A 20,593-nucleotide genomic window follows, 5' to 3' on the forward strand; every position below is an offset into this window, starting at 1 on the left:
GGCAAGCGCCCTGAGCCCAAGCGACAAATTCTTCTCCGAAAATGTCACCATATTTAACATAATTATCATTGCCTATGAAGGCTGTTGTTACATTTCTGGAGTTGTCGGTCTGTAGGTTACCTTGCACCACAAAAAGCACCTGGTCAACTCGGTCTCCTTCTTGAACAATGTAAGGGTGTTCCATATAGGTAACTGGCTTAATAAAATCACATAGAGCCCCCAGCAACGCTCTCTTCCACTTTCCAAAATTTCCCACCTTGATTACATATAAGAACAAGAATGAGAATATAGACATACCATCTCGAGCAATTATAATGTTGCATTGAAGAGAACTCACAATCATGTACAGAGCAGAGCAGTTCTATAGGATCTTTATTATCGTACATGAGGAAAATATCTATATCTTTTTTTTTTTATATAGAAAATGTAAAACTTAAAGACCCAACAATATAAACATACCTTCTTGGGTTGTTAGTTGAGTAGTGCATCTTCTTTCAACTGAAAATTTATAAAAGTTAAATATGTGAATAAATTGTTATATTTGTTTGAGAGGTTTTGAGAAATTTTTGAAGGCTTATTTAACTGTAAGAAGAGAGTGAGAAATATTAGATTTGATGTATTCATTAAGGATATTTTAGACTTTACATACATTTCTTAGGGTGTTCATGAAAATCAATAAGCAGGGGGGATTTAAATAACCCTTTGAACTATTAAAGGGCATTTAATTAAAAACCCCATCAATTAATTGCCCGGCAATTATCTCTGCTTTTAAATTCTAGCGGAATTAGGTGAATCAATTTTTGTGTTTTCTGCTGTATTTGTAGACTTAGCTAATGAAATTATGTCAAATATACAAAACCATGCACATATATATTATCATTTTATTTGCCGATGGTATATAACTTGATGAAAAAAAAAAGATAATACATAGGGCTTCTAATTTTATTTTCTTGTGAGATACGATTACATAGTACTTATAATTGTATTTTCTTGTGAAATAGGATTACATGCGATATAAGACTTCTACTTCATCATAAATAGTAATATAAAGTAGCATAAAAAAAACCTTCGTTATATATGACGTCATCAGACAGCTGACTAGAGGTTTGTAATATAGTTATTTAATTAGATACTTAATGCGATGAGTTTTAAATATCTAATTAGTTCTTATAGTGAAGGTTGGATATAGGTTGTCATATCCAACTGTATGCAAAACCATACATGTATTATGTATTTGTCCGCAACACTGGCCAATAAAGTGGGATAATTAATCTAGCTAACATTGTCATTCTCCGTCAACAGAGCTTTGCACTAGAGAAGGAGAGTAGGAAAAAAAAAAAAAAACGTTACGTGGTTGGTGCAAGAGGGCTTTGTCTAGTATGAGAAGGTACACCCAACTATTGGAATTGGACCTCTACTAAAGTCAAGGTAATTTGCCCTGTTATTTTTGGTATTACTATCAATTTCATCGGCACTTTTGGGTACCAACCAGTTCAGTCGGTAAAATTGCTTGCGTTGAAAGAAAAGATCTAATTACCAGCATATATTATGACTTCATTTACTCCATAATTTACTCCATGCGTGTGGCAATGCAATAGCAAGTTTCCTGAGGTAGCTGAATTCAAGTGTGTGTGTGGTTGTTTGATGTCAAAGGTTGGATAGAGACTATAATTCTGTCCTCATGCATCAACTAGGCAGCATATCCTTTGTCCAAGTTTACTAAGTTCAGCTATGGATTTTAATGAAGACCTTTAGAGTCTGGTGTCTACGTTGAAGGAATTGATGACAGGAAAAGGCGAAGGCTGATATTAGATCCTTCCAGCAATGAGGCTCGACTATCTAAAGTTAGAGGAGACAGGTGGATGAAGTTTGAGATGGGTGAGCACTTCATTGAAAATAGAGATGATGGCATATTGGTGTGTAGCATATTTAATTTTGATGGATCCAACATCAAGCATGGCCTCATTATAAAAGGAATTGAGCTTAGGCCTAAAAATAATTGATAGATTGAATTATATCTTTGGCACAGCAACATTTTGTGGTATGTTAATATTAAGATGTATTCAAGATCATTAGACAGGCAAAATATGCTACTTCTATGATCAAATTCGTATTCTATATATTACTGATGCTTCGTCTTTGGAAAATCATTTTATGTTGATAAGTTCAAAATTGGGTTCAAAGTTTGCGTTGGTTTGAGGCTGGGCAAGTATTTCCTAAATGGCCGGGTCCTGATGTGCAAATTGTTAAAAGAAAATGACATTACTATTCTTATTATAATTTATTGCAAAATAAGTAAATAAATAAATAAATTCTTAAAAGAAAATAAATTCTTTATTTTCAATTTCTAGATACCGAGATCAAATTATTAATACTCTAGGAAAAAAAAGTATTTTTATCTACAGTAGAATAGCGTGTTCAGTATGTTCTATTAGCAGAAATTGAAGAGGAGCATCAAAATTTTAGAGCATGCAAAATATTTTATTTTTAATTTAAAATTTTTTTGTATTGCGTGATAAATTGTATCATATCTTATATGGGAAAATTGTTAAGTTCATTACATTTTAACTAATTAAGTTTTTTTCGTCTTCACTTCGTATAAATTTATGTGCTTAAAAAAAAATTCTAGACTACTTATTGAATTAATCTGGAAAAACTAAAGGTAATTTAAACTTTTGCTTATTTTGATCCTCTTAAATTGTAAAATGAAACTACATTTCGATACCAAAATTTATCATATAAAATGTATAACACTATCAACAACACACTTACCAAACACCTAGTTATTTTTTGGTTTAGTGACTTATTAACAATGTAAAAATAACTTATTTTATCAGTCACCTCCATCCTAAGTTATTCCTAACGCAACTAAAGAAATTGTTGACAAGAAGTTGTAATTATTTATAATCTTTTGAATCTTCTTGTAATTATTTGATATATTAGGTAGTTGCATAATATTTGCCCTTAACTTCCCAAAGAAGTCGTTAAAAGAAACCAGCGTCTTCACAAAGAAGGCCTTGTGAGTGTTTCCTATAAAAGCTAACTTTTTGTCTAATGTGTAAACAGAACAAGTAAAATGGATATTACAAATGCCCTGCCAGTAGAGTGCATTTCGCACATAATTTCTCTTACAACTCCTCGTGATGCTTGTAGACTAGCAGTGGTATCTCCTATATTCAAATCAGCTGCGGATTCGGATTTGGTGTGGGAGAAGTTTCTGCCAACCGCTTACAAGTTGATCATCTCCAACTCTGTCTCTTCTTCATCTTTAATCACTTCCTTGTCTAAGAAAGATCTTTATTTTCATCTTTGTCGCCAACCCATCTTGATCAACAATGGTACCATGGTAAGCTTTGAGTCATTACTCTATTAACTATTCATCACCACTCAAGTTTATAGACTATGCTTATGACTCCTAAATTTGCTAATTGAATTATCAATGAGAAACTTAAAACCGGTGTTCAAATTGAGAAATGATGAAAGAATCTTTATTTTACTAAAAGCTTGATTGGCTGGTTCATATAATTGATTTTGTTGCCCTGCCTTATTGTACCTTGTATATAGTATCCAAAAACTGACTTGCTAGCTTTAACTACCCTGACGTCATGACATAGGCGACTTTAAGTTTCTTATATAGTGTCCTTAATCTTATGAGGTTCTGAGAATTACGATCTTGTTTTAAAGTTTGTCCCATCCAGTTGTATTTGCATAAACGTACCACATAGTATAAATTCGAAAAATTATTACCTGGCTAACATATGGTCATTATATGTCCTTCAACAGAGCTTTGCACTGGAGAAAGAGACTGGGAAAAAATGTTACATGGTAGGGGCAAGAGGCCTTTGTATAGAATTGGGAAGTGCACCCAATTTTTGGGAATGGACTTCGCTACCAGAGTCTAGGTAATTTTAACTTTTATCTTTAGTATTACAATCAGTTAGTTCATCAACAGTTTTGCGGAAGCCAACTAATTTAGTCATTAAAATTTCTTGAATTGAAACAGAACATATTTAACATTCAAATCCTACTCACAATGATGGGAATGTGCTTTTACTAACAGTATGACTTCGTTTGCTCCATCCATGTATCTATGCATTGGCAGGTTTCCTGAGGTGGCCGAGCTTGCCTATTTATTGTATTTTTGGTTCTTCGAAGTCAACGCAAGGATAGAGACACGAATTTTGTCTCACAAAACTAACTATGCAGCTTACCTTGTGTTCAAGTTTGGCAAGTCCATCCATGGACTTCAAAGAACAGATTTCGTGTCTGGGGTCTACATTGAAGGAATCAATGATAAGGAAAGGCAAAGACGGTTCTTAGATCCTTCCAGAAATACACCTCAGTTGTTTCATAACAGAAAAGATGGATGGATGGAGATTGAGATGGGTGAGTTCTTCAATAAAAATGGAGATGATGGGACGTTGTTATGTACCCTATTTGATTTTGATAGATTTGGCAGTAGCAATGGCCTGATTATACAAGGAATTGAGGTTAGGCCCAAAAAAGGCTGATGCATTGAATTACATAAAATACTGATACGTATGTAAATAATGGCTGACAAACGCAATTACTTCCTTGAGAACATTCTGTGTGATAAACAAAGCTGAAGTTCTGACTTTTTTTTTTTTTTCCTTTTTAGCCTTTTTTTTTTTTGTTTATATATCGGTTCTGCATTTTGTATGTGTTCTCTCTGTAGTCAATGTGATCACTGGTGCCGTGGTAAATCAATAGAGGAAAGATCGGGCCAAGTACGGGGATGAAAATTATTCGGCTTTTGTCATTTGTTCTTCCATAGCAACACTAGAGGAGATAAGATTAGCCGTTTTTTGTTAACTTTTTAAGCATTGTGTTAACCGACCATTGACCATCTCTAGTTAATTGCAACAGGCTTGATATGGCTCATTGACCATTTCTTCTTATCTCGTGGCAAAGTCGTTGGATCCTATTTTTAGTTATACTTTTTAACTTTTGCTTGTAAAAATAAAAATAAAAGGTTAATTGCAAGGCTTTATATATATTGCCATTTTCTTTCCTTAAAAAGATGATAGGATGAAACTGAAATTTGAAGATTAATAATTTGTACTTGTCATTAAGGATAGTTCAGGAGATATAATAATTCTGAAACCAAAAGAAGAAAAAAAATCAGTAGCTACTAATGTCATTTTATTGTGTTTCCCAAGCTGACATTTAGAATATTCACAAATTATAAGTTCATTGTAAATTTATCAGACATGAGAATAGATATTTTATCTAAGTAAATTGATTTAAGTAAATCTTAATAAATTCATTGTAAAAATCAGTAAGCCTTGATATGGAAAAAGCAAATCATTATTTAAAAAAATTTAAAAAAGAAATCAAAATTAATTTATGAATGATTTAAACAATGTGCTTTTTGTTCTTTTAGAAAATGGGTAAATTCCAACATCCCCCTCCTGAAGTGACAATCTTCAAATTATTCCCATTACTATTGAAAACATTAAGTTACGCCCCAAAACTTATCTTTAACCATTAACTTGTGAAAGTTCAAAAGTACCTCTACTCTTATAAAATGTTCTTCTAACGGCATTGTGATGCTCGTAAAAAAAAGTTGATGATCAGTCATTGAAAATGAAAAAAAAATTAACTATTAATATATTAATATGTAAACAGTGAAGCAAATAAAAAAATAACTGTGAAAATGACTTAATGGGCCTAATTGAATTGATAGTTTCCCTGAGTTAGATACATTAGTTAAACAAATTACAAGCCACACCATTATATGGAAATCACAATAATGCTATAGAAATCAAATTTCAAAATTTTTGGACCAATGTGTAGTTGTGGCATGTTATGCAAGTTACAAGTTTTCCACTAGTTTACTAGTTCAAAATTGTTCAAATTCAAAATTTTTGTCCGAGCATTAACTTATATTATAGACCCTTGTATATATACTAACCGCCCTAGAGTATTGAAATCCAGCCATTACTTGAAAGCTCCATCAAACCAGTGAGAATACCATCTTCCAAGGGAAGCTCCAATAACTTTTTTGATGAGAACGAAGAAGAGAAAGTGCAAGTGAATGGTAATTAAGGTCATCAAGTTCATAAACAAATCATGTACTGGCTGTGGTGAGCAAATATCAAAGTTTATGAATCTATTGTAAATCCTGAAAGGCTTTACTACAAATGTGAGAGGCCGGGATCGATGCGACCATTTTAGGTAGCGGAACCATTTAGTTTTGAGTACAAAGTCATTGCAAGAGGGTTGGGTGAGTTGGAAGATGAAGAAGAGAACCATACCTTTCATCATGAAAATAAGAAGCTAATAGTGATGGCCACTAAGCTTGTTTCAAAATTAGACAAGATGAAAGGTTTGCTGTATACCATCATTATAATGCAGTTATTTATCATCTTGGACATAAAATAAAATAGCTCAACGACAAGACTTAAATAATAGAGATAAATTAGTAGATACTGTATATAAGTTATTAAAATGTTTCATTTCATCAAAAACTGTAAGTGGTAGTTCATTATATTTGTTAGCACATGAGTTATTCTTCCTACATATATGCATGTTGCAATGAATATTTAAAAAAATTCAGGTCATTGTCTTCACCCTTCTGCTGCTGCTCCTATCATTGTCCAAATATGCATTGCAACATACCGGAAAAAAAAACACTAAGTTTGCTGCTCTCTAACTATCATATTCACTGCCGTAATAGTGAATTAAATACAAAAGTTACACAAAATGACTAGCATCATTTCTTTGTGGTGAATATGCAATAAAATGAATGATGTTGCTCTATGGGTTCACTTCAAACATACTTTGCAATAAAACTCAACAACAAAACTTTCTATATTACTATAAGCATTTTTACCACACCATAGGAAATTTAACTACATTATAGAAAGACATTTGAACCCAATAGCATATCAAAAAACTTACAGCAAATATAAAAGACCAATTTGCCCTTTAACTCTCCCTTTGTCTTTCTTATAGAAGGGGAAGATTGTGAAGTGCCTCTTGCAATAGGTGTTCTTTTCTATCATTGCAACTCATATTGTAGGTGGCATTCCAAATGCAACTTCCAAAAGTTGTCTATCTCGTCCTCTATTTGTTGAACCCTTACTGGAATTTTTATATTGACCAACAACCACAACACAATAAGCTTTACCATGCTTTGTAGAAACTTAAAAAAGCTTTTACTTAACCACAACCATGTTTTGAACACTACGAAATCATAACAATCCATCTATGCTAAAATATTAAGAAAACAAACTTATATCAATAAGCAAACATAATCATCAACTTCATGTTTTAAATATTAAACAACATATCATGCCTTGGAATACAAAATTTAAACGTACCTAGTGCAGCATCAGCACTTCCTACAGTAGAGATACTTGTATATGTGTTGGTGTCAGTGTGGGTGTTGTAATTGTTGAGGCACCAGAACCCCCTGCTTGTGTAGGTGTGTCTATTCTTGTCATTGAGGCAAAAGCATTCATTTCCATGCACCAAAGTTTGAAGCTGCTGCCAAAGTCTTTCAATGCGTCTAAATAAGATAAAAAGTCATTAGAGGATATTGAAGCAGATGTTGGTAATTGGAAAAAAGACATAAATTGATGAACATTGGACAATAAGCTTTACCATTATTATTCTAGTGTCCTTGCTTGCATTGGTTAGATTATTATATTATGCTCTATGCCTCTGCAGTATGTATGTATATGAAACTGAGAAATTTCTCCTGTAGGATGGTTTTTCACTAGGCTCCCTTTTTTTAATAATTTTAGGCTTACCACGTGGTCTAAAAACATTTGGGGGCATAATTTCATTAGTTTGTATGTGCGGCCACTTAGATTTGTCAAGCAAAGGATGAATGATGCCCAAATAACATTTTAGGAATACCTCTTTTGTGAAGCAATGAGCAACAAAGGCATGACATGACTGCATGGTAGACCACTAATTTGTCACAGCCCACAGTCACATGTATAATCCTTTAAATTAAACACATATCACTTCTAATTATTAACCGTATAGGACCTATTGGTATCCTTAACTTTAAACAACACCTCATCTGCTGGTATAACATGACAGAACCTTCCAGCCTTTAGTAATTTGTTCATCTTCTTATTAATGTAAGAAGGAACTTCAATTAGCACCTCTAACACTCCATTTTTCATTCTATGATTGTCTACCTCATCGTCTTCCTTATATGCTTTATCAAGGTGATTATTAGTGCCTTCCTCATATCTCCAAACCATACATTCTAATTGTTAGTCACGTTGTTCGTTGTATGATCACACTAAAAAATATTGAGGGCCTATGTAAAAGACTTCATGCTTTTGAAAACTATCCAACCCTAAACTCTACTGGATCTGTACCATCCTCAATATTTCACCCCCAATACGCGAGACATTGTACTGAACGAATATTCATTATTTGATGATAGCATTGGACCAAAATCAGCATTGCCACTTTCATAACTCTTTAACATCCCATTATCTCTATCAATGCCATCATCATTATCATGAAACAAATCATTGCATTCCATGTCTTGCTTTTTTATCATTGCCATCATTTTCTTTGTAAGACCATAAACAAAACTCATCTTGAGCATAAGAATGAGGCAAATCATCCACTTTTCTTTCTGTTGAAGGACTAACATTTGAGAGTTTCTAATTACCCTTTATTTTATTAGCTTAGGCCTGCTCTTAACAAACTGAGAATCTACAAATTTTATTTTTCTTTTCTTTCAACTAGTCTTCAAAGACTTAGTAGGAACAAGTTGTCTCTTCGGCTTTTATTGTGCAATCCTCTGAGAAGCCCTTATCTTCACATAAGTTTGTTGGCAAGTATATGAGATGACTGAACTGTATTACTTCTCTCCTTACCTTTGTTTGACTTCCTTGTAGTTGTCCAAGATGGTTTAACCTAGTCAACTTGAGATGGAAACTCAGGAGACAATACAAGTTTATGATCAGGTCTTGATGCTTATTGTGGACACTGCAAGAAAATTGATTATTACTGAGGGACCCATTCCCTCGGTATTTCTCTAAATCCCTCAGTAATAGTGATTATCGAGATTTTGTTCGTCAAAGTCTGTTGTAAAAGCGCTCGTCATTAATTCTGTCCAACCAATAAACCTTCAAAAATAGATCCTATTTCCTACGGATATTTCCCTCGATATAGAAAATAATGTTCCTTGGTAAAAGTATTCAAACGAGGAAGAAAAACACTTCCAGTACTGAACTAAAAAAACGAGTATAAAAAAGTTTATAATGTTACTCATAGGAACCAAAAAAAGTTTATCAATAGGGAATAGTTTGCGGACTAGTAGGGAACCAGTATTGAACTCTAAAGACGACTCATATGTCGAGTAGATATCTACAAAGTATAAAAATTAGATACTGCATATGTAACCAAAGATACACATTTGAATCTACAAACGAGCATGCTCTTATAGCTAAAGAAAGCAAGCAAAAAGGGTGGTTTACCTATTATTTTATTAAAAAGACAAGATTTGAGTTCAATGTGAATACCTCTGGAATGAAAATGGGGTACAATACTTGTGGCTTTCTACTTCCTCTCTCAAAATGAAAATGATATAAAAGCTCTTATGTGACTAACTTTGAGTGTGATGATAAAGTTGTTACTATCTTTGTGCCTAGAGTAATTTGCTTGGGAGAACTCCCTCCCTCAATACAGGAGAAAAGGGTGGGCTATTTATTCTCGATAATAGTTAACTTCCGATGGTTTGTTTTTGTCGGTACAATTATGATCCATCGAAAATAGAAATTTTGACGATATATGTTCGCTTGGAACAAAAATTAGTCCTTTGGAAATTACTAGATTCCAAATATATGAATCCCTCGGAGATAATGAATTTTCTCTCTGAAATATTGAATATTGACCACTAACATTTTCTTGGAAATCAATATTTCATCAGAAATCAATAATTAATTAAAAAATTAATATTACGTTATTTGTTCTTTTTTGTTATATCAATTATTCGGTACTAAAATTATAGAATCAATGTGTAATAAAATTAAAACGGTTATTATAAAATATCGTTAGTTCATTAAATTAAAATAATAATCCAATACATGTAACAAAAGCTAAGTGTAGTTCATTGATGGTTCGGCTTCATACAAAATGATTCCTTATCTTTAGATTCTCACACGTCAACAGCCAAGGTGGTACATTCATACTTTTTAAAATATTCTAGCTATTTGCCTCATCACTTTCAATTTTTTCCTCATCTTCATCCTCGACTCTAGTGTCTTACATTATTATTCAAAACCTATTTTATATAAGTACGCTATAATATTAACTAAAGAAAGAAAGGGACAATAACACTAAATGAAATTAGTCCAAACACTTGACATATTAAAACCAAAAAAAAAAAAAAAAATTAAAGTAGATATAAAGTCAAACAAGCGCTAACTTATTTAGTCCACCTAACGAATAGATGTACAATCCAATCACCGAAGGCAAAAAACATCCTGAAACTTAATAAATTTTCACAAGCATCATATAATGGTACATTATAAATAAGTTAACACACAAGCACAACAATCCTTTTAGTTACCCAAAAGAAATGGTATCTTTATAAAATAACAATCATGGCAACAAAAAAATCCTACCTCATTTTTAATTTTTCAATCATCATTCTTTTAATCAACTATATGAAACTATCCTTCAAATTATTATCAAATTAAAACAATCACAGTCCAACAATTCTCATAAAACTTATCCTTAAAAGAGAAGCAAAATAATTTCATTTAGCATTTTGCATCAATCATACCATGTTAGACACTTGCTGGAAGCTTGATTGAGACATGATAAATTTTATTTTCTCTTCCATTGTTTTCATTTGCTCTTTTACTTTTCTAAGCTCACTTAATTCCTCTTCCATTTTTCCACTTGTAATTAAAATTCTCTCCTTGGTATAAAATTAATGTCCTTGTTGCTCCTGTCATCCAAGGAACAATAGACATCCCTTGGTTTCATACCTACACCTCATTTAAAAAGTTATTTTTTTTTCTTTAGATTAACGAGAAAAAGTACACAAAAAGTCTCTAAGCCAATCAGATTTTATAATTAATAGTACAATATTCTAGATTAAGAATCTAATTTATACAAGTAAATTATTCAAGTTCAAAGGTTAAAAGTAAAGAAAAAAACCAATTCATTATATTTATATTATTACCTCCAACCCAGCTCACAACTCGACATTTCTTAGGCATTCCTACTGTTTTACGATAAATGGCCAAACTAGACTCTTCAGCACCATCACTGCTGCCATTTGCTTTCAAATATTCCATGATCTCCTGCACACGTACAGATAATAATGAACTTGTGATTAGACAAAATTAAAAAAAGACGAAAACTAAAATCACATATGAATAAAAGTATGTACATGTCGTTCCTTCGCTTTCTCACTAGCCCAATCACCATTTCTTTTAACATGAAACTTTTTGAAGCATTCAATTGGATCAGGCTCAACTCCAGTTTTCATCTAACTGAAGTGAAATAAACAAATAAAACTAAATTGGATAGTTCTTTTTTTTGGTTATTTTAAATGTTGATTACTTTTTAAAAGCTTTACCATATCCTTCCTGCATTTAGCCATATGAACGGAACCAGTTGTATGAGCAGTGTGTTTTAAAGACCGATTGCCCTTATTTATCTCACTTTTCTTCTACACATCATCATTCAATAAACATATAGACAATTAGAATATACTTTGATTTTAATTAAAAAGGAAAAAAATAGAAAGAAGTTAAACTTTGGGATTTCTACATATTACCTTCCAGTTCTCATCCATCCATTTATCAACCATTTGTCTCCACATAGTAGGAGCTACACAATCTAGGTAGCGAGTTTTTACACATTGATGGACAACTTCTTTAAGCTCTTCTTCAGTACATGTATAAGTAAATCCCGCGTTCTTCAAATTTCTAAACAAATTATCAAATGCTTCAGTTGGATATTCAGAATATTTTATCCATGGTCCTGAGATACATTCATGGAAAATAACAGAAATTTCTTGAACAACCTCAATAGTTATGATCCTAAAGCAATAAACCAATAAAATTATTCATTAATTATAAATAAAAATAGATAAATTTAATCAAAATATATGCAAATTTGTTCTTTCATGCATAACAACCTGCCATCATGTTGTGTTAACTGAGCTATATCAAACTATTCAAGCAAGAATTATTAACTCACGAACTCAGAATCAACGAATTCAAGAAAGAATGAGAAGCAAGAAAGACATAGGAGCCAAGAACTACTAATGCACACAAAGAAACTAACATGGTTTAGCTCCACAAAGGAACCTACATCCATGGCTGAAAAATGCCAGCTAGGGTAGAAGCTTTATTGAACAAGAATGGCTAATTACAATGACTTTACAATACAGATTAAAACTTCCCCTTTTGTTAGAGTTTTTCTCTCTATAATTCAGTAGTAAAGTCTCTCTCTGGAGATTCAGAAATAGCACATATATATTTGCTTTTCTCACGTGTGTATCCACTAACAGAAATAGCATATATATTTACAATCCCATTAACGCCAGCTCATCAGCCACTTCAGCAAGCTCATAACAGAATATAACTAACTTCGGCTTCACAAATCTCCTCTTTAGTTTTATTCTGTTCATGCTTCTCACTACAGTGCAACAGCAACAGTAAGCTTGAATCACAAGCTAACAACTACTGGATAGGAATTTATAATACACACAACTGTCAAATTGGCTTCTGCAATATGCATGGCTTATCATGAGCTCATCAAACTTTAAATACCACTGCCTTGGGGATTGCTTGAGGCCATACAAGCTCTTTTTCAGCAAACACACCTTGTCTTCTGATCCTCTCTTAATGAACCCTTTTGGTTATGCCATGAAAATATCGTCATCAAGACTGCCATGTAAAAAAGTAGTTTTAACATCCATCTGCTCCAGTTCCAGGTCATAATATGCAGAGAGGGTCAACAACAGCCTAATAGAGTTGTATTTAACTACATGTGAGAACACTTCATTGAAGTCAACTCCTTCTCTTTGTGTAAATCCGTTTGCCACAAGTCTGGCCTTGTGCCTTGGTAGTTCTTTCTCAGAAGCTCCGACCTTGAATTTGAAAATCCACTTACTGCCAACAAGTTTCTTGTTAGGAGGTTTTTCAACTAAGATCCAGGTGTTGTTCTTCTTTAGTGAGGTTATTTTATCCTGCATTGCAGCATACTACTTCATCTTATCACCACAGCTCATTGCTTCTCTAAAGCTCAAGGGCTCTTCACCATTTACTACATCAGCAACAGTTAGTGAATAGGAAATAAGATTAACTATGCCATATTTCCTTGGCATTTTGATAGCTCTTTTCTCTATCCCTTGCAAGTTGGTATGTTTCTAATTCTGGAGATTTCTTCCTTTCTTTAGATTGTTCTGCTGACTCTTCAGTAGTCTTATAATTATCAGAGTGCTCCACTTTGTGTCTAGCACTTTTTGCTCTCTCTGATTCTGTAGCCTCAATTTCAGTTTCTACCTTTAACTGAAGCATTAACTTTTCATCAAAGGTAACATCCCTGCTGATGAGTATTCTAGAAGGTTTTCCATTGAGAGTCCATATCTTGTATCCTTTAGTGCCCTCTGGATATTCCAAAAAATACCATTTGATAGCCCTTGGTTCAAGCTTGCCTTGTTTTACATGAGCATATGCTGGGCACCCAAAAATTCTCAGGTTACTCAAGTCTGGTGGCTTCCCTGACCAAATCTTCTATTGTGTCTTGAAGCCTAAGATTGAAGATGGACTTCTGTTTATCAAGTAGGCAGCTATTGTGACTGCCTCGGCCCAAAAGCCTTTAGATAAACCTGCATTCAGCAGCATATATCTAGCCCTTTCTATTAGGGTTCTGTTTATTCTCTTTGCTAGCCCATTTTGTTGTGGAGTATATGTTACAGTTCTATGCCTTGCTATGCCTTTTGATTTGCAAATAACTTCAAACTCTCCACTACAATATTCGAGGCCATTATCTGTCCTTAGCCTCTTTATTTTCCTATTAGTTTGGTTCATCATCAGAGTTATCCATTCTTTAAACTTTTCTAATGCCTCATTTTTGTGTTTTAATACAAAAATCTAGACCTTCCTTGAGAAGTCATCTATAAAGGATACAAAGTACCTAGTTCCACTTAAAGATGGAACTTGTGATGGCTATTGTGCAAATTTGATTAAACTCGCAAGCACACGAATCTATTGTAGAGTAGACCAATGGTGATGAGTGTCGATCCCACGAGGAGGTGAATTTTAATTATGTGTAGAAAATGATTTGGACTATCCTAAAATTTGAATTAAACTAGCGAGAATAAATTGAAGAGAAATCTATTGAAATTGAGACGCTTGGGTAACTGGATCTGCATTAACATGCACCATGGGCTAAATATTCCTTATTATTGCTAATTAAATAATAAGAAGGGTTTTCACTTCTCATGAACCACACTCTAATCAATATGGTGCTAAGGGCTTATCGTGCCAAATAATAATAATCGAGTATTAGGGAGTTGGTGAAACTAGGGCGGTATCTAGACAAAATTATTACTATTTGTCGACGAAAAGTCAAAACATCCACAATAATTAGAGGGAAAGAGAAAGTAAATTTAGCAAATAAAGTCCATGGTACATGTTGAGATTTCACTTTCAACCCAAATTTGAAAGAAAATTAGCTACTCATAATTGAACTAGCGGTAAAATGAGAATTTATTAAAGTAAGTAAAAAATACAAGATGGAGAGGGAATTACAAAAAATTGAACTCAAAAATGAATTCAGGGATGCCAAATTAGGGGGGAGAACCCCCTTTTTATAGATACATTGAGTAAATCATGACTATCGTATTAAAAATATTTCGGACGCTCAGAATTGTGCCACGTCAACAGTACACGGTTTGACCACATGGTTTGAATAGTGACGCGGTTTGAACAGTGACGAGGTATGGTTGTAAGTTATCCTATGTATATGCATGTGCCGTACACATAATAGCTGCCACGTCACCAATCAATAGTACATAAAAATTTTAGTCCAATAGAATCGTGACACCTCATCAGTCAATGCCACATCATCGGTCAATGTCACGTCTTTGATCTATCAATATGAGCAGTGTCGTGAATAGTAATGTAGATAGTACCGTACATGTGAACAGTGCCATTTTTTCTTTTATGCTCCTTCTAAGGTTTTCGACGGTCCTGAGTTCAAAAGTGATGTCCGTTTTGCTGTCTGAACTCTTGTTCATTGTGAAATGACCATGATGCCCCTAAATACATAAAATACTTGAATAAATAAAGCACACATAATTAAATCATAAGAGACTAAAATAAATAAAAGTAAAAGTGTTAGTAAGACTTGAAATGTAAAATGACGATTTTCTCCTTTATAAATATACATTTTCTAACACTCAACAATGGCCCCCCAAAGATCTGAGTGGATGTAATCTAAGGTCTACTTGGTTTCTTGTTTCCCCATGCTGAATTTCAGCCTTGTAGAATTTCCAAATACACATTTCTCACAAAATTTTAAAGAGGAAATCTTGTCATTACCAAACAAGCCCTGATTACTTAACTCTCTAAGACTTATTTCACTGATATGAGCTAGTCTCATGTGCCAAAGCTTAGTTTTATCTCTAGACATACTTGTCGAGATCTCATGCTCTGATGAGGATCCAACAAGTATATGTAGCCCATTTCTTCTAACCTCTTTCATAACGATAACACCTTTATCTATAACTGTATTTCTCCATTTTTAACCTTAATTGTATACCCTAATTGATCAACCATTCCTAGGAATATTAGATTTCTTTTGAGTTCAAGAACATATCTCATTTGGTGTAAGTCTCTAGTGACACCATCAAACATTTTTAAGTTAATGGTTCCTATTCCAGCTACCTTACAAGCAAGATTATTTACCAACAGTACTTTCCCACCATTCACATTTTCAAAGGTCTTAAAGAAACTTTTATTTGGACACATATGGAAAGAACAACCAGAATCTAATATCCACTCACCAGTTAGGTGTTTTTCTACAGCGACTAGGACATCTGCATCATCATAGTCACCTTCATCCTCAAAGGCTCCAGCAGCCTTCCCGTTTGACTTCTGTTGCAGTTCTTCTAGCTTTCTTTTTCCTCAAAACACTCTTTGATGTAGTGCCCCTCATTTTGGTAGAAGTAACAGTTCCTCTTCTTTTTCTTTTTTTTTTAGCTTTATCTTTCTGATTATTGTTTTTCTTCTGCTTGTTGTTTTTCTTCTGCTTGTTGTTTTTCTTTTTTGTCTTTCCTATTGCAACTAAGCTTTTTGCATTGCTTTGATCTGTTACTTCTGCCCTTTTCTTCAAATCCTTAGATTCCAGAGCATTTTTTACATCCTTTAACGTGAGAGATTGTCTTCCATAGAGAAGAGTGTCTACAAAGTGTTTATAAGATTCTGGAAGGGAGCTCAGTAAGATGAGTGCCCTATCTTCATCTTTAAGAATTATTTTGACATTTTGGAAATCAAGAATGAGTTTATTAAATTCATCCACATGGTCCTTAATGTCTACTCCATCTTTCATTGAGAATGTGTATAATCTCCTCTTCATATACAACCTTTTTGCTAAGGATTTCTTCAAAAACATTTCTTCAAGTTTGGCCTACAAACCAGACACAGTTCTTTCTTTTGACACCTCTCTCAAGACTTCATTAAAGAGATGCAAGATAATCATGTTATGGGCCTTGTTGTTAATATCTCTCTAGTCTCCACCAAGACTTGAAGAACCTTCTCCCCTTTTTTTTCTTAGCCATAGGATCTTCATTATCATCAAGGGCACTGTCAAGTCCTTGCTGAATCAGAACTGCTCTCATTTTTAGACTCCAAAGATAAAAGTCATTATTTCCATTAAACTTTTCAAGACCAACTCTGGTGCTCGCCATTTTAGAATTTGATCTCAAACAACACCAAGCTCTGATACTAGTTTGCTGTGTTAACTGAGCTATATCAAATTATTCAAGTAAGAATTATTAACTCACGAACTCAGAACCAATGAATTTAAGAAAGAATGAGAAGCAAGAAAGACAGAGGAGCCAATAACTACTAATGCACATAAAGAAACTAACGTGGTTTAGCTCCACAAAGAAACCTACATCCACGACTGAAAAACACCAGCTATGGCAGAAGCTTTATTGAACAAGAATGGCTAATTACAATGACTTTACATACAGATTAAAACCTCCCATTTTGTTAACTTTTTTCTTTTGTAATTCAGTAGTAAAGTCTCTCTCTGGAGATTTAGAAACAACACATATATATTTGCTTTTCTTACATCTATATCCACTAACAAAATCAAGTTGTTATGACTACCTGCCTACTCTCTTGGACCCCACAAACGCCAGCTCATCAGCCACCTCAGTAAGCTCATAACAGAATATAACTAACTTCGGCTTCACACATCATAAATTTCTACTTTTATATTTTTTTCCTTAGGGTGGTACACCTTTAGCTTTCCCACGACCATTATTCTTCTTTCTATCTAAAAATAATTAAAAACATTCTACTTATTTTAGTCAGAGTCAATTCACGTATATTTCATCTTATAACAATAAGATTAGTTAAATTGATTTAAATTGTTAAATTGATTTAAATAGTTAAATTGATTTAAATAAGTAGCACCTCCAGCCATTCTTGAAGCCTCCATGGTAGAAACACAAGCTTCACCATTTTGACGTTAAGTAGGAAGCACTATATCTGATGCAATATTGAGAGATCGAGAAGTCGTTGTATTATTATTATTATTACTACTACTACTACTAAATATCTGTTGAGATAACATATTGGAATCAATTACTTTTCCATCGTTTTATCCCTAATAGTGGCCAATTTTTTGCATTTTCAATATATAGGTGGTGTGTGATTTCTATTGCTCTGGGTGTCAATGTGCAAGTGTACACAACAAGTAATATATTGATGAGTACTCAGATCGTCTCCATAGGGATTAATGTTATTAAATTTGCGACAGTAATCTTAACAGCGCAATTTTGTTCTAAATTAAAATAAGACTATTTATGAAAGTAATAAACTAATTAAATAAAAATGAAATAAAGAAAATGCAATAAAGAAAATTCTCACGTCAAACACAAGGATGTACCAATGGGAATGACCAATTTTCTTCATTCATCCACTCACTGCCAAGGACAATCAATGTTTTGAAAAATTTTCCCTATTTTTTCACTGTCATGTTCTCAGCAAATTGTGTGTATTCACACTCTACAGCAATGGGTAAATCATAAAAGGCATTAATAACTCTTGAATCTAAAGGAACTTGTACTTGCCTCACAAAAATATTGTTCTGATCCTGCTGTAACATGTTGGAGTAGAATTCTTTGACAATCGGGACGATTGGGTCTTAAGGGTGAGAGTAAAATTTTACCCATTCTCGCCTTGCTATAGCATTATGAATGCTGCTCATTATACCTGTTGGTTGCTTAAGGAATATAAAGCCCTTTTAGTCTAAAAGTTTCCATGGCTTTATAAATTCCTCAAATTTATCTTTGGCTTTGTAGCTATAAATGCGTGAAGGGTTCTTTCATCGAGTAGCTTTTGTCTTGAACTTTGGTATTGCCAGAGTAGACTGAATGGAATTGTATAATGCCTAAAAGAGAAGTAAATCGTGAAAAGGATTATAAATAATTGTAAGAGTTGACGAGAAGTGAAAGAATTGTGGTAAGAGTGAAAGACGCTATAGTTAATCCATAATTTATAGCTAGCGATAAAATAGAAAAAGGAAGGTAATTAAGAGGGTAAGTTGTAAAGAATATTTGAATTTTAAAACAAATCTAAATTAAAAGGGAAAGGATATTGATCACGGTAATTTAGGGATTGTACAATCTTTCCTTATATACAACTCTGATCGTTGTTGCCAGCTTGGCAAATTCCCAACGGTAAGAATTTCCTCAGTTTCATCAATGCAACAGTAAAAATCGTTGTTGCAGCAATTAATCTGGTGCTGCAACAATTGCGATAAATTTCCCTGGTGGATGATAACCACTTTCCAATTGTAATGTTGCATGGGATGCTGCAGCAACTTAAGTCAGTTTCTTTGTCCAATTTTTTTTTATATCAAAGATGTGCTGCAATAAAATAAAGAAAAGAAATTAATAATCTATTTAGAATCACAAAAATTGTAAATTAAATCATGCAAACTAACTTAATGTTTAAGGAAAAATTAAAACGACTCCTCTCATCATTGGGTTGCCTCCCAATTAGCGCTCGATTTTAGGTCTTTTAGCCTGACCATTCTTGATTTCTTATATTAGATCCCTTAGAAACAGGTCCTCCCTTGGATGGTGCACAGCAGCTCCCATGTAATGCTTCACTCCGTGCTTATTAACCTTGAATTCTTGGTCTATTCTCTCATCTAAGAGTTCAACAACCCCATCAGGATATAATCTGACAAGCTTAAAAGGTCAAGACCATTTAGATTTCAATTTCCCAAGAAAGAGCTTTAATCTTGATGTTAGAGTGCAATTTATGCACTAGTTTTGCATTGTTTACTTCCCTTAATATCGATGTTTTGCACTTAATAATAGTGATTTACTTGTGTTTTACTTTTGTAGGTGCAATTCTTGATTGGTGATAAAATTGAGCTATAAGATGATGTTTAAGGATGATTGTTCTCTTGGAGAAATTATGAGCGGCAGAAGAACTTTGTTGATAAGGCGTGGGCGCGTGCTGTCAACTGCGGACCTGTAGTTTTTAGTTTAACGTGTTTTGTATTTTTGGTTATTTTTGTAATTACGAATTTAATATTTCAGATATTAGTATTTTATTTTAAATAGAATTCTAAAAGAGAGGAGTGAGAGAGTATTTAAGGGGGGATTTTGGATTGGAGAAAAAGGAAAGAAACCCTAGATCTAAACTTTTCTCTTTTCTCTATGAAGAACTAAACCTATTTTTCTGGTTGAAGGATAATGAAGCTTTGATTTATCACTACTGTGAGATCTTTCTTATGCTTTAATTGTTTTATTGCGTTTTGGGTATTTGTTTATTCTCTGAATTAGTTTCATGATTATGTTTGTTAATTAGGTAATTGGCCACTATTTAATTATCAACTTAATCTATTGTCAATTAAAGGATTCATCGTATGAAGATTTTAATGTTTGTGACAAATAACATAGCAGTGAGTTGTGTTATGAGAATAAACAATCTAATTTAAATGAATCATCATATGTGTTGATTAGGATTTGGGTCTCTCTGGTCTTTCAGGCTGTCAATTGATTAAATCCTATGATCGTATCTAGGGTTGTCTATTGATTAGGGAAATAACCAACGGTTGTACCTTGGTTATCGACTAGTTAAGGAGAGATTGGCTATTAGAGGGTCTCAGTAGCTATAACCGGTCTATTCATAAGTAATAATAATCTATATTTGAATCAATGATCAGTAGTCGAATCAAGCTGAGTTAATTCCTTCAACCAGAGCTTTCTCTAATTTGAATTACAACTTTAATTTGCATTCTTGTTATTTTAATTTGATTTTTATTATTGTCAACAATTCCCTAATTTTACGTTTTATGTTTCAAAAGGATTTAAATA

General features: G+C 33.3%; 1 protein-coding gene across 1 annotated transcript; it reads left to right on the forward strand.

The window, feature by feature from the left end:
* Positions 1-3,076: 3,076 nt before the first annotated feature.
* On the forward strand, positions 3,077-4,511 carry LOC18033013 (putative F-box protein PP2-B12). The gene is made up of 3 exons (XM_006420570.1): positions 3,077-3,346; positions 3,784-3,902; positions 4,103-4,511. The coding sequence occupies exons 1-3, from the start codon at positions 3,077-3,079 to the stop codon at positions 4,509-4,511; spliced, it is 798 nt and encodes a 265-aa protein (XP_006420633.1).
* Positions 4,512-20,593: the final 16,082 nt, after the last annotated feature.

Source organism: Citrus clementina, unplaced genomic scaffold (assembly GCF_000493195.1).
Source record: "Citrus clementina cultivar Clemenules unplaced genomic scaffold, Citrus_clementina_v1.0 scaffold_9, whole genome shotgun sequence".
Taxonomy (NCBI): domain Eukaryota; kingdom Viridiplantae; phylum Streptophyta; class Magnoliopsida; order Sapindales; family Rutaceae; genus Citrus; species Citrus x clementina.